Raw genomic sequence first — 15721 nt, forward strand, 5'->3', positions numbered from 1 at the left:
TCCAGTTGTCTCGTTAATTACGAGACACACCAGTACACAACGCCACACAAAACAAGTCCTGGCGAGGCTCTCTAACCTCTGATTGCTCTTTTTCTTGTTGACTTTTGAACCATTACATGTACACTGTTGCCGAATTTTAGGACAGCACACCAAAGATTAAACCTTCCCAACCTTCCTGCATAAATTTTTTCCCACATTGCAAAACAGCACGTACTTTAAAAGGTGTGCAGCAGGTATTTTAATTGGCTCAATTGAGATGCCATGAGGCGTCAAGCCTTTCCGGATGAACATTGTTTTGTCCTTTTTGGGGGGAGAGAGATGTTGTAATATCAGGTCTTATCCCCACGCTTTTTTGGGGGGGAAAAGGAAGGATATTGTAATCTGCTCCGTCCGTCTGTGTCCGTCTCCCTCACGTTGTCTTCTAAATGGTTATGCAGAATAAATTCACTAAACCTGGTAGTTATGTTCACCATGTGGCACGAGGGTGCAAGAGCAGGATAATTTTGACCCCGCCCCTTGAAAATTACACTGCTCTTTTGCACCCTTGGGGTGGGGTGAAAAGGTCAAATACCAAAAAAATGCAATTACAGGCAGATTTTAAAACATTCATTCATGAATATTTGTACGTGAAATCAACATTGGGGATGTATGAAATGTGTTGTGTTTTGGGGGTCTTTTTTGGATCTTGCCTTTGGTTTATGCCTTGAGGGGACTTGGGGTCTTTCGGGCCAAAACGGGGGGTGGGGAGGGGAAACCCAAAAAGTTGATATTGGGTAATTCTGGTGGAACTTTTTTTTTTTCCATCTTTCAACTTTGTTTTAGGTGGGGGATTTGCGATGGCATGCCATCGACTTCACTCGAGTTGGATATTCAGTTCGCAATTTAACGTCCTTTCATCATTATCTCAGTCTTTCTTAACTGTGGTTTCATTTATCATTGTTGTTTTTCTTTGTCTTCCTCGTCATTTCACTCTCCTTCCCTTGTTCATCTAATTGCTGATATTTTTTGTGGATTTTTATTTTAAATTGCAACTTTATATTCTTTTCAAAAAAAATATTTTTTTTCATTAAAATTGTTGACTTCTCATTTTCTTCCCCCTCCGCACCCTCTTCTTTCACAGAACCTGTAAAGAGGAAGCGTGGGTGCCCCAGAACTTCCACAGGGCCAAGTAGCAACTCGCATCCTGGAGGTGTTGGGAGTCGCAACTCGCATCCTGGAGGTGTTGGGAGTCGCAACTCGCATCCTGGAGGTGTTGGGAGTCGCAACTCGCATCCTGGAGGTGTTGGGAGTCGCAACTCGCATCCTGGAGGTGTTGGGAGTCGCAACTCGCATCCTGGAGGTGTTGGGAGTCGCAACTCGCATCCTGGAGGTGTTGGGAGTCGCAACTCGCATCCTGGAGGTGTTGGGAGTCGCAACTCGCATCCTGGAGGTGTTGGGAGTCGCAACTCGCATCCTGGAGGTGTTGGGAGTCGCAACTCGCATCCTGGAGGTGTTGGGAGTCGCAACTCGCATCCTGGAGGTGTTGGGAGTCGCAACTCGCATCCTGGAGGTGTTGGGAGTCGCAACTCGCATCCTGGAGGTGTTGGGAGTCGCAACTCGCATCCTGGAGGTGTTGGGAGGGCAACCATTGTCAAACGTAAGCGTTAGTGAAACCGCTTCACCTTGTCCACCCACAGCCCCACATCCTTCATTGCCCTCTACATTTATTGTTGGAGTTTCTGTACCTTTATTACTCTTACCTGGGAATTTTTTTTTTGTGGGGGTGGTTGGAATTGCATTGTAGGGTTCATGAGAATCCCATTGTTCAGAAAGCGAGAAATTCCTTGCTCCAGGCATTTCTCGCTTTATTGAAGTCTCTTCCGCATTGAATTATTTTTACTAATATCTTCCTCGGACCTTAATTATTTTATAACTTGGTTTACGGATCCGCCTACGGTATATTTGCAGAAATGAAATATAAATATAAAACATTTTTAGCCTTTTATATTTATACATTTTCCGCCGAAGGTGCAAAAGTTTCAAAACCCAAAATGTAAACGTCGGCATTTATTTTCAAAATATAATTTCGTGCACATGCGCGCCAAAATGCCGAGTCACCTTTAACTAAACTGCGCAATCGTCTTCGGTCATGGCGTCTGAGCAGCGGCCAGCGTGGTTCAGATTGACTATGGTTTCTGGGGCGAAAGTGATTGTTAAGAAGTACGTCAGCAGTATAAATTTGAGTGACTGTATTGGTGATTTAATCACGCAACATCTTGACGACGAATATTCTGGCCGAACTATTGCATCAATTCAGTGCAGCAGCAGGGATGATTCACAGGCTACTCTCGATCGTGCCGATTTTGTTTCCATCGAAAGTTGGACACCGCTGTTCGTATTGAAAGATTTCAGTGCCAAGTACCTCAGTTTCCCTGCGAGATGCTGATATTCAGCCTTCAACAGACCAGAACTCAGCCTTTGATGTGCTCATGGGGATGGGGAGACGGTACGATCAGATGCCCACTGAAAAGTAAGAGCTGGTTATGGCTCTGATTGACCGTTTTGAGTGTGTTTACTCCAAGTAGACACCTTTTTTAAATCATATCCAGCACTATGCACTGGTGTGCACGCACACAGACGACTTGGACGGTGATTTTCTCAGCATTGTTTCCATTTGTTTGGTGATCCAACAGGTTTCTATAAGAAAAACGTGCCAGACTATATTGTAAAAACAAGTTTTAATCCTTCTTTATTGTTTTTCACATCAGATGATGGTGAACATGGGCATCCTGCATTTGAATGGTCTTCCATCTTCAATGTTTTCTTAGATCCTCCTGATCTGGGATTTATATTTATTTTCCCCCCACTGGCCCTTGTCTTTTCCATGGAACATCCGAAAAAAAAATCATAAAAATATAATTTCTAAAAATTGAAATATTTATATTTCGACCGACCTGACATTTTAGCTGAAGAACTGGGTAAACCAAGTTATAAAATAACTAAGGCCTAACGTGAAATTAAGTCAATGGTTGGGTTAGATGAACATGCTCATGGATCCCTTTTCTTTGGTAATGGTATTTAGACTGACTGCTTCCTCCTTTTGGACCAATTGCATTCCTGCTCCACACATGTATAGGCAGCTGTTAAAATCTTGATTTCCTCCTCCCAAGTTACCTTGGTGTTCAATTTCGCAGTTCTTTCAAGGCTCTGTGGACCGCACATTGCATCACGATTCGTTCTTGCTCATGTTCTTTCTTCAAAGGTTACTCTCGCACGTCTTTCAATCCTGACAAATCTCGCACTCACCCAGTCTCCAAAAGTAGTCTGGCAAACTCCTTCCCCTGCCGTCTACTTCCTGAACCATCCTCTCAGAAGTTTAGGAACTCAAACTCCTGGGTCTCACTGTCATGAGCTTCCTTGGGTAAACCACATTTCAAAACCAGCTGCCAACTGGGCATCCTCCATCGCACAAAGTCCTTCCTTGGCATACCTGAACTCCTATCGGCATCTTGATTGAATGGTGATGTCTGGGCTGGCTCCTGTGCCTCGCATCTTTTTCTGCTTGACACTGGAAACCAAGGCCTTCAAGATTATTGGAATCCCATGCGATGAAGTTGAGTTTTCTTGGCTTTTAGCGTGGAGGAAAAGACGTCTGACGTTTGGATTCTGATTTTAACCGTCCGCGAAGTCGTCTTGTCTCAAAAGCGGAGAGTTTCCGCACCGGATTCCCTCCATGCAGACGCGCGTGCGAGTTGTGTGCGAGCGGTGGCTCGTTGGCTCGCATGGTGGACCCCGTGAAGGCGAGCGCTTGTTGCGATGCGCAGGGCGACAACAAGGCCCCATGTATCGTCCGACGGAAGGGACGAACGAGTGGGTCGCAGACCGCCGCCAAAAAAAGCCTTGCTCCAAGTACATGACACTGGCCAGGATGTGGCAACCATCCTCGCTTGGGCAAAGGAGCACTACTTAGTGGGAAGGGTTTCGCGAAAGATGGACAGGCCTCATGGGGCAGGAACAGTTCCTCATGGAGCCCGTGGAACAAGTTAGTGGGTATGTTAGGTTAGATTTAGAGATGGATTTTGGAGACATGGAATGTGTGGTCGGGATGTAGAGTTAAAAGGAACGTGCACTACATTAAGGGATGATGGGGAGCTCAAGTTGGTTAGCAGAATGGCAGTGTTGAATGATGAAAGTGAATGGAAAAATTGAAAAACAATGAATGAATGTGGGTCAGCAGGCCCAAATGTGTGAATGGAGCGAATGTGGAATGCATGGTGCAAATGAATGATTGGGGGGAGGAGTGAATCCCACCCAAGGTACCCTGGGGTCAGTGTGATGTTAGTCAAATTTACCAAAAGTTCATTCTGTTGGTGGTGAAGGAAGGCACGATACCTTTTGGAGGGGTGTAAGAGTTCATTGCCCGGCTGGGAGCGTGGCTGTTGAAATGTGTATTGAGTGGACGGCGCACCGGACCACTCGGCCAGAGTTGGACATGGGTCCGAGGGACCAGGATAGTGTTGGCACGGGCGATCCTCGGAAAGGGACCCGGAGCACCAAAATGCCACGTGGGCATGGAAGGGGGGCAATGCCAGGAAGGATACCCCCCCCCACCCCACGTTCATAGGGAGCAGGTCGGCTCGGAGACAGCCTCAGGGCCAGGGGTGCCATAGTTAGAGTTCAGCAGACGGAAGTCCCTGCCAGTTGAGCCACGCTGCCCAGCCACGAAATTGTGCAAGGGCACGAGAGAAAATTTGAGGGCCAGGCCCAAATTAATAATGGACACCAACACAGGCGATGGGAATTGTGGTTGTTAGAACCGATAGTTCAGTGACAGGCGTGTTGCAAAGCCCCGGGGATAGTTTGAAGTGTAATAAATGCTGGGGTAGCGAGAAAAAAAAAAGTACCCCTTCGCACCATCCATCCCTTCGCTCTTTGTAGGCCGCTGGACCCACCCTGGGAAAGATTGCTGAACTCTGGAGGCTATTCTGAGGCTTTGTTGGTCCTTGAGGCAGGACACTGGTCTCTCCCTTATTCCCCTCAAGAAGGAGCTTAGGGGTTGGGAGTAGACAGACAGGACAGGTTAGCCGGACAAGCACAGTAGGAGGGTTAGGGACACTTGGAATTCAAGATAAAAAAAGTAAAGAGGGGTCAATTTTGTTTTCTTGTTGCAAACTAAGGGAGTGGGTATGGACAGACAGACAGGCAAAGGCAATAGGTTGGGGGAGACTGTTGGTCCGAGCCCGTTTCCGGACTGGCCGGCACCACCACACTCCCTCCACAACCTCAAGGGACCATACCAGAGGCCAGCCAGCTTCATATGCCAGCCTGTTGTGCTCCAGTTGCTGGTCCGCATCTGCCTTGCCATGCATTTGTTGCCTGCCTTTGTCTTGACCCCATGCCTGCTTGCCCTTGGTTGCATTGCCACCAACTCACCATGTGTGCCAGGACCATCTCCAGTGTTTTGCAAGGACTGCCCTGCAGGCAGCCACACCACGGGGACTGCATTGGTGCAGCCCGTGCATCCATCATCCATCTTGTGTTTTGCATCCTGTCCATTCTCCATTCCATTCACATGAGCCAGGGACTGCATTGAGCAGCCTGGCTGCCTCCTTGTCTTTTTGCATAATGGCCTGTGGGACGGTGCATGGCCTGCCATGTTAGGGTGAGTTGCCTCCAGCAGCTGAGGTATGAAGGAAGAAAGGGGAAAAAAAGGTTCAGTGAGACAAAAAAGGGACCTTTTGAGCAGGCCCTGAAGACGTCTGACCTTCAAGCTGCTTTGCACTCACCTACACAAAATGATTAACTTTACTGTGCCTTTTTCCTTCCACAGATCACAGGTCCTGGGCCATGGTTAGTGTAAATATTAGAAAATGTAAATAAGTTTTGCAACCCACCTGTGTGTTTGTCTTAGCGCCAGCAATTTGGTTAAGTTGTCCATGTGAGTGTTAGTTTAGTTACGTAGCGCACTTGGTTATTTATTTTTGGGACATGTATGCAAATGTCACACTCAGGGATCCGTTGGTAAAACGTACTTGGGGAAGAACCTACACCTGCATGGCACACGAAAATTTACGACTCGGGACGAGTCTGTAAAAAGGGTAGGGGGTAGTGTTACGGATTTGGAAACCTTGTGCAGCCAGAGTCACCGTAGTCCAGTTATTTTGATTCGTATATGTAGTTAGAATCCATCCCCGACTGTCAAATGGGAATTTCATGCGTGTGCTTAGAGTTATTTTTTTTTTTAGTTAGGATTTTACAACTACGACTACTACATCCACTACAACAACGCCACCCTCGTGCACTCGACCGGTCGCCATTGCCCACGTGTTGTTGGTTGAAGGCCTGGGCGGAGCCTCAGATCAAGGCTCTTTCCCAAGGAAGGGCATGGACAGTTTCCTCCAGCCAATGAACGAAGGGCGAGCATGACACGCACGCCCCAGCCAATCGGGAGGTGATTACGACTCGTCCAACAACCCCTCATCCAATCAGGGTTCGAGAGAAGAGACCCTTCCCACCTCAGAAGAGTTGAGTGCTTGTCTGGACCAGTGTTTGAGGGAGAGGAGATCGTGGCAATTGCCAAGTGGTCTGTGGCTGAGTGGTTGTTGACGAGGGCTCTGCAGACGGTCGGAGTCGTGGTTAGAGCGGTCTGTGGTCATTTGGAGGGTACGTCTGGTGACCGAGCAGCCAGGGTCGTGTGCCATGGACTTCGGGTCGTGGGTTCGAGTCGGTGTGACCGCACGAGGCGGAACAGGTACCCCGGCTATACCGAATAGACCCACGGGGTCCAGTTTCTCTTTGTGTGCGTGTCCGTAGGCCCTGTCTTTAAGTGGGATTGTCTTTGTGTGCGTGTCTGTAGGCCCCGTCTTAAAGTGGGATTGTTAAGTGCTTTTGCTCATTGTACATTGCCTGACTTTTATTCGTGAGAACTCCGCACTGTTCCCCTCCCCGATTATTGTTATAAACTGGAGGGGGAGCACTCTGTAGAGTGTAAAACCTCCACCGCCAATACTGCGAGGTCACTCAAGTGAACCTGATATCCTATTCATTCAATTTGACGTCAACAGTGCTCACAGAGTTATAGTTTGCAACTTTCCCTTTTACATACTCAATTTATTCGTCATAACTAGATTCCTTGAGACAGAAATTGATTTTACGTAGGTATATCCACCTGAAGTTCCAAAATCAGCCGCAATTATAATTTTGGCATGTTTTTTTTGTTGGAAATCACTTATAACATGTAGAAATGCAAAAACAAATTCAAATATTTTTACAAAATGGCCGCCCAAGCGGCCATATTGGATTTTGAACCAAGTCCAAAATCTGGTGGCATGATCCTTGGACCATACCTAATCCCCCCACCAAGTTTCGTTGAAATCCGGAGTTTTTCCGTAATTCTGTTCACAAACAAACAGACGGGTGAAAACAGTTACCTCCGTCCATCTTCGATGGTGGAGGTTAATAAACCCGTTAAATGTACCAGCTCGTTCTCTGTGCTTTCCTTCATTGGCCTAGCAAGGTGCGTATTGAGAAATAGTAAAGCCGTTCGTGCCGTAAAATTGTTAATTTGGTCCGGCGCGGCTTTGGTAACTTCCGCTCGGTTACGCCGGATCCGAGTCGGTGATAGCGACTTGATTCGGACAGTCGGCCTGCGTCGGTACTTGGACAAGTGGACCCCACCTCACGCAGTCAAAATATGGGCGACCACGGTCCTCTAAGTGACCCTTGACCTTTCAGAGTTGTCCGAGTCACCACCTAAATTGCGGGTGTTCGGTGGGAGATGGCTCTACTGCTCCCCCTGGTGGTCGTTTATCGCCGCTGAACCCCGGCCCACAATATTGGGCAATTCTGATGGAACTTTTTTCCATCTTTCAGCTTTGTTGCAGGTGGGGGATTTGCCATGGCGTGCCATCGACTTCGCTCGAGTTTGATATTCAGTTCGCAATTTAACGTCCCTTCATCATTATCTGTCTTTCTTTACTGTGGTTTCATTTGTCATTGTTTTTCTTTGTCTTCCTCATCATTTCACTCTCCTTCCTCTTGTTATCTAATTGCTGATATTTTTTGTGGATTTTTATTTTAAATTGCAACTTGCTATTTTACCCCAAAAATTTTTTTCATTAAAATTGTTGACTTCTCTTTTTCTTCCTCCCTCCGCACCTTCTGCTTTCACAGAACCTGTAAAGAGGAAGTGTGGGCGCCCCAGAACTTCCATAGGGCCAAGTAGCAACTCGCATTCTGGAGGTGTTGGGAGGGCGACCGTTGCTAAACGCAAGCGTTAGTGAAACCGCTTCACCTCGTCCACCCACAGCTCCACATCCTTCATTGCCCACTACATTTATTGTTGGAGTTCCTGTATGTTTATTACTCCTACCTGGGAATTTTTTTTTTGGCAGGTGTAGGGGGTAATGGCATTGTGGGGTTCATGAGAATCCCCTTGTTCAGAAAGCACGAAATGCCTTGCTCCAGGCATTTCTCACTTTATTTGTCTCTTCCACATTGAATTATTTTAGCTCGCCTGTTTGAAGAACAGTAGTCCTGGAGCCAAGGGCAAAAAGTGGCATAAAAGGGCCCCAAAATCACTCCTGATTTGGATAGAGGACCATTTGACACATTTTGAGGGAGGGTGGACATCCTGAAACCTGGCAGTAAACCCAGAATTCATGGTTTTGTCAATTGCTTTTGACAAACCGTGGCAAAAGTTTGGGGTAGAGGAGATTCAAATTGACAAAGTGTCACAAGGAAAACAACCTATGGTAACATATTACCACTTGGAATTGAGCTTATAGTCACGTATAGGATGAATGTAGGCACGATCTGATTGGTTGAAGTTCAAGGTCACCAGAGGTCAAAATGACGTCATTTGACTCTTTCCCAAAATCTGGACCATAAAAAACTGAAACGACCCCCATTGTCCATTGGGACCATACTCTGTACAGAGCGTTGGTGCTGCCGAAGCAGTCTCCTTGGCTATTGGGCACAATGCTGGACAGGTCGCCGCTCTGACGCAGGACCTGAAACCTGGCAGTTTCAGGACCCCCAAAATAATGTAAATGAATGGATTTTTCATTTATTGATCAATTCTTGTACAGAACAAGATTGGTAAGTTTTTAAAACCAGTGGTGGGAAATGTACATGTATATTAACCCTTCGGGGTCCAATTTATATCTTGCTGAAAAGAACGAAAATGGCCATTTGGAGGCGAAATGTTCAACTCGCTTAAAATGTCAACATTTTGTGAATAAATGTCCTGAAATCACTATCAAATTGAGAGGTGTGAGGCAAGGCAAACCCCCTCATAGCAGAAATATTTCGAAGCGACTCAGGTGCCGTGCGAATCCCAAGATTGGAAGCTGCGTCTGGGTGACAGAGGTAAGCCCTGGACGGGGAATCTACCTGGGGCACTCCCAGGTGGGAATCCCCAGTTAAAACATCGGTCCGCATGGCATCAGCTCATCAATTTATGGAAATTACATCAGGTAAGTACATTAGTTAAACAATGGTGCTAAATATTAACTGATTGCATACATATTGCATAGCAAAGCATTGCCGGCCAGCATAAAATTCATGCAGACTGTCCCCAAAGAAATCCATGTGATCGATGACACTGAATTCTGTCACAGACGACTGATCTGTCTCAGTTTATGGCGAGTTGTTCCACAACGTTGGAGCAGCACATAATGCCCTGTCAGCCTCCCCATTTACGACACAAACATCAGACCTGCAGAATACCTAAAGGTCTGGCCTATAGCTATTCTATGGGCCTTAATCAATATGTCATGAGTTAGCACAGTAGTGCTGGTGGTTTGGAAATGGGGCCCCACTATGGACACTAATTTTAATTGCAAGCCCATTCTGTTTTCCAGGAAATGAGATGGCTGATTTACCAAGTAAACGGCTGAGGGTGATGTCGCCATCACCAACCCTCTCCAACAATACCGAGAAGTGCATCATATGTCAGAAGACTGATCTTGAACATGAAACTACGAGAACAGAGAATGGGTAGGGCACGAATAATCGAAGCAGCAGGCATTAGAAAGGACATTGTTTTGGAAAGACTGAAGCAAGCTGACCACAGTAAAATTACGTATCATGTTAGCAATGACTGTTACAAAAAGTACACATAAGAAGATACTTGAAAAACTTAGGCAATCAAACTTCAGCTCCACTGCAGCTGACCCAGGTAATGCTAACCCCAGCCCACGGCAGAGTTCGTCTGCTGACCAACGGTCACGACGGTTAATAGCAGCCTCACGGGATTCAGCATGTCGGTCAGAGGACGATCTCTTCGCAAAATTTTGTATGTGGCAATGCAAAACATAACGTGTACACCAAGTACCGAATATCTGAAAAAGAAAGAGCAGAATCGTTCCTCCAGGATGAAGATTTTGCACGGACATGATCTTCAAGATGTAAATGCCGTGTTTGGAGCGGATTTGTGCTGCCACAAACAGTGTATCCGAAATTGCATCAGGAAGGGGGAAAAAAAAACTATCCTCCGAATGTGTCATGTCCAATAAATTCTGTTCCACAAGACGGAAGCGCTGTTCCAAAAGCATCAGGCGGAAGCCAGAAATTGGATTCGGACGCGTTGAAGAGTTGGTGCCCAATTGAGACGCTGCATCTTAAAACAGGATTTGAAACTGGACAACAAATTCTGTGATTCTTGTGAACTAGAGAAGGCATACAAAGACATTGTGATTCTGAAGTAAGTTGCAGATTTCTTCTCTGCACTTTTTGATATAAAGTGCAATGACTGACAGTGAGAATCAACTTGAAAACACTGAAATGAACTATGAAACTGCAAAAGATCTTGGCTGTGTATCAAATCATCTTCTAGATTTGGAACAGTGGTAGAAAACGAACTCTGCTACACATGATGAATTCTGAATCAATTTACAATGCTTGCAGGTAAAAAAAACCGTGATTTCCAGCCTGAATCGGTTTGGACTGGCAATTATTTACAATGAGATTCTCAGATATCATTCAGATATGGCATTATTTGTTACTGAATCAAGCCAGGGTCGGGTACCTCTCCCGAGTATGTTTAATCCTGCCGAATTCACCATGGGGGCATTCAATAACTTTGACCATGAGGAAGCCACACTGTCTGGTATTGGGGGGGGGGGGAGTCATGATACCGTCCTGATTCTTATGCAGGACAAATCACTTGGAGTGTGGCAAAACCCTTTCTTCCCGATAGTCGGAGTCGCTCTGCTCCATTTTGAACAAATCCTTGGGAACCCCGTACTGTGATGAAAGGTCGGGGCTTCTTTGAAGGTTTGGTGTAACTTTTCAGCACTTGACAAGCTAGTTCTTCCTTGAATTGTCTTTCTCGGTGTGTTTCACCCGTCTGACATATTCGGTTTTCCCATGCTATCTGACACTCCAAGTGATTTGTCCTGCATAAGATTCAGGACGGTATCATGACTCCCCCAATACCAGACAGTGTGGCTTCCTCATGGTCAAAGTTCTCGAATTCCCCCATGGTGAATTCGGCAGGATTAAACATACTAGGGAGAGGTACCCGGCCCTGGCTTGATTCAGTAACAAATGATATCGGAGAATGTATCATAGCTAATTGCCAGTCCAAACCGATTCAGTCTCAATCATGGTTTTTTCTTACCTGCAAGCATTGTAAATTGATTCAGAATTCATCATGTGTCGCAGAGTTCGTTTTCTACCATTGTTCAAAATCTAGAAGATGATTTGATACACAAACACTATCTTTTTCAATTTAGCAGTTCGAGTTCATTTCAGTGTTTTCAAGTTGATCCTCGCTGTCAATGTCATTGCACTTCATGTCAATGTCAAAAAGTGCAGAGAAGAAATCTGCAACGAACTTTGGAATCACAATGTCTGTATGCCTTTTCTAGTTCACTTGCATCACAGAATTTTTTTGTCCAGTTTCAAATCCTGTTATAAGATACACCGTCTCAATTGGGCACCACAACTCTAACGCGTCCGAATCCAATTTCTGGCTTCCGCCTGATGCTTTTGGAACAGCGCTTCCCTCTTGTGGAACAGAATTTGTTGGACATGATGACATGGATTCAGAGGATAGTTTTCCCCCTTCCTGATGAAATTTTGGATCCACTGTTTGTGGCAGTACAAATCTGCTCCAAACACGGCATTTACATCTTGAAGATCACATGTCTGTGTAAACTTCATCCTGAAGTAAGGAAGCTGCCTGGAGGAACGATTCTGCGCTTTCTTTTTCAGATATTCGGTACTTGGTGGATACGTTATGTTTTGCATTGCCACAGACAGAACTTTTTTGCGAAGAGATCGACGTCCTCTGACCGACATGTTGAATCCCGTGAGGCTGCTATTGACAGTCGTGACCGTTGTTCAGCAGACGAGGTACTCTGCCGTGGGCTGGGGTTAGCATTACCTGGGTCAGCTGCAATGGAGCTGAAGTTTGATTGCCTAAGTTTTTCAAGTATCTTCTTATGTGTGTACTTTTTGTAACAGTCATTGCTAACATGATACGTAATTTTACTGTGGTCAGCTTGTTTCAGTCTTTCAAAAACAATGTCCTTTCTAATGCCTGCTGCTTCGATTATTCATGCCCTACCATTCTCTATGCTCATAGTTTCATGTTCAAGATCAGTCTTCTGACATATGATGCACTTCTCGGTATTGTTGGAGAGGGTTGGTGATGGCGACGTCGCCCTCAGCCGTTTACTTGGTAAATCAGCCATCTCATTTCCTGGAAAACAGAATGGGCTTGCAATTAAAATCTTAGTGTCCATAGTGGAGCCCCATTTCCAAACCACCAGCACGACTGTGCTAACTCGTGACATTGATTAGGGCCCATAGAATAGATATAGGCCAGACCTTTAGGTATTCCGCGGGTCTGATGTTTGTGTAGTGAAGGGGAGGCTGACAGGGCATTATGTGCTGCTCCTAGGGTGGAACAACTCGCCATAAACTGAGACGGATCAGTCATCTTTGTGACAGAATTTACAGTATCATCGATCACATGGATTTCTTGAAGGTATTTTCCTCCATTCTTTGGGGACAATCTGCATGAATTTTTATGCTGTATGGCAATGCTTTACGATGCAACATTCATACAATCGGTTAATATTTAGCACCATTGTTTAACTAATGTACTTACCTGATGTAATTTCCATGAAAATCGATGTGCTGATTAGATGGCCATGATGCCATGCAGACCGATGTTTTAACTGGGGATTCCCCGTCCAGGGCTAACCTCTGTCACCCAGACGCAGCTTCGAAATATTTCTGTAATGAGAGGGGGTTTGCCTTGCCTAACACCTCTCAATTTGATAGTGAGTGATTCCAGGACATTTATTCACAAAATGTTGACATTTTAAGCGAGTTGAACTTTTCGCCTCCGAATGGCCATTTTCGTTCTTTTTTCGAATTTCAGCAAGATATACATTGGACCTCGAAGGGTTAATGTACATGTATATTTCCCACCACTGGTTAAAAAAAAACCAAAAAAAAAACTTTCCTTTGTTGTTCTCTACAAGAATTGATCAATAAATGAAAAATCCATTCATTTACATTATTTTGGGGGTCGTTTGTTTTTTTGGGTCCAGATTTTGGGCAAGAGTCAAATGACGTCATATTTTGACCTCTGGTAACCTTGAACTTAACCAATCAGATCGTGCCTCCATTCATCCTATATGTGACTAAGCTCAATTCTAAGTGGTAATATGTTACCATAGGTTGTTTCCTTGTGGCACTTTGTCAATGTGAATCTCCTCTTCCCCTAACTTTTGCCACGGTTTTAGTCAAAAGCAATTCTGACAAAACCATGAGTTCTGGGTTTACGGCTGGGTTTCAGGATGTCCACCCTCCCTCAAAATGTGTCCAAGATGGTCCTCTATCCAAATCAGGAGAGTGACTTTGGGGCCCTTTTATGCCACTTTTTGCCCTTGGCTCCAGGACTACAGAGATATTGCGCGACCCTCGGCGTGAGCGTGAAAATGTTAGTTTTTGGTGCAAGTTATTTAGAAGCTTGCCATTCATTTAATATGTGTACTAGGATGCTGATATACCCCAAAGGAACCTCAATGCAAAATATTATTGTCGTGAAGTTGAAATTAACTAATGATTTTTAAATTTCAACTTTAGATGGTATCAAAGCCAACCAATGCTTGCCTGTTTCTACTAGATGCTTGCCATTCATTTAATATGTGTACTAGGGATGCAATGAAGTCCAAATGAAATAAATTTTGTTGGTGCTCCTTTTTCAGAGACTCAATATTTGTGGTCAAAACACTACATATTAATTTTGCTTTTAGATGCATTTCTCATGGCAAGGCGAGTCGGTAATGTATTATTACATAATGTTGATAAATACCATTGCACATGCACTTATAATTGTGATGCCATCATAATTACAAATAAAAATGATACTGCATGGTAGTTCGACTTGTTCATTAATAATGCTGCCACTGTAACGTGATCTGCTCTCTGGGTGTCACTTTCCATTTTTAGCATTGTATTAATATTTTTGCATCCTTCTCGTCTTAATTCAATTACAATAAATTATCAAGTCGTTTACCGAGTTTTTTGGTAAATTCATAGAAGGTACTTCAGTATTTTTGGCACAAAATATTTTCTCCGTGTGTTTATTTGGTATTTGTGAATTTTTTTTTTATTTCAGGGCAAAGAACCTGTTCATATCTTTTTGGAAATCAAGGAGCCCATTCATACAACGGAATTTTTTTTTTGTTTTTTTTTTGTTTTGTTTTTTTGCAACTTGTGGAAAAACGTACAAATCTCGAGTCAATTTTCAGACATTCGTGTGTGTACTGTGAAAAATGTAGCACTTCATTCACCAGGAGAGAACTTGAACAAACAACTGTTTGAAACAATCATTCAAATGTGAAGTGTTTTAAAATGTGGGTGAAAACTTTAGCCAGCCATAAAAAGTTTAGTACATTTCAGAGAAGTTTCCCATATTTGTTCAAAAAAAAAAATCATTGGAAATATCAATGTCATACAAAATCATCCAGAAACACAGAACCTGATTACTTAGAAAATGCAGAGCATGAGACAAAAAAAAAAAAAACAACGCAGATAATGAGCAACTGAAAGAAACAGCCAGTGAAAAAAAACTTGTAATGATCAGAGTTTCAAATCCATTATGTACACAACAAACAGACTGCAGTATCACTCAAGTATCTTTTTAACCCTTTAAGTTCAGACCAATAGACTTGACAACTTTCAAAATGTTCACAACTGAATCTGTCTTATGGACATCAATCAATACACTCAAGTTTACCAATCACAAAACCAGGTGTTATTAAGAGCATAATTGGTGATGGGAATTGTTTTCTGTAGCTTGTCATGTCATTACTGGATCTGAAGTTTACCATGCAGCAATGAGAACTGTTGTTCAGCATTTGGAACAAAATCAACATATATTTGACACTAAGCTCACTGAAGGAACAATTGAGTATGTAATAGCCTCCAAAATGGGAATATGGGCTACAGAGGTTGAAATTATTGCTGCAGCACACCTACTCTGTACAGACATCTACATTTACTGGTCAAAGGCATGAATGGCTAAAGTACAGTGGGAGTATTGTTCAACCATCTCTGATTAGCCATGACAAGTCCATCTACTCAACCATGCCAATTGTAATCACAATGAAGTGGTGTTATGTACACAGGATGCAGAATATCTATTCACAAAATCAACATACGATTCAAATGAGAAAAAGGTGATGGAGCAGTTATACTATCAAGCAAAGTTGTCATC

At 44.2% G+C, this 15721-nt stretch overlaps 1 protein-coding gene across 1 annotated transcript in view; it reads left to right on the forward strand.

Annotated features, from left to right (window-relative positions):
- LOC147009321 (uncharacterized) overlaps positions 1-14203 on the forward strand; it is a 54548-nt gene extending 40345 nt beyond the window's left edge. The window contains exons 4-5 of the mRNA XM_085862136.1: positions 1121-1636; positions 8152-14203. Coding sequence (XP_085718262.1) covers positions 1121-1636; positions 8152-8258 — 623 coding nt within the window. The 3' untranslated portion in view covers positions 8259-14203. The remainder of the gene's footprint in view (positions 1-1120; positions 1637-8151) is intronic.
- Positions 14204-15721: the final 1518 nt, after the last annotated feature.

Source organism: Eptatretus burgeri, chromosome 17 (assembly GCF_056783735.1).
Source record: "Eptatretus burgeri isolate ZD-2024b chromosome 17, Ebu_testis_v1, whole genome shotgun sequence".
NCBI classification, from domain to species: domain Eukaryota; kingdom Metazoa; phylum Chordata; class Myxini; order Myxiniformes; family Myxinidae; genus Eptatretus; species Eptatretus burgeri.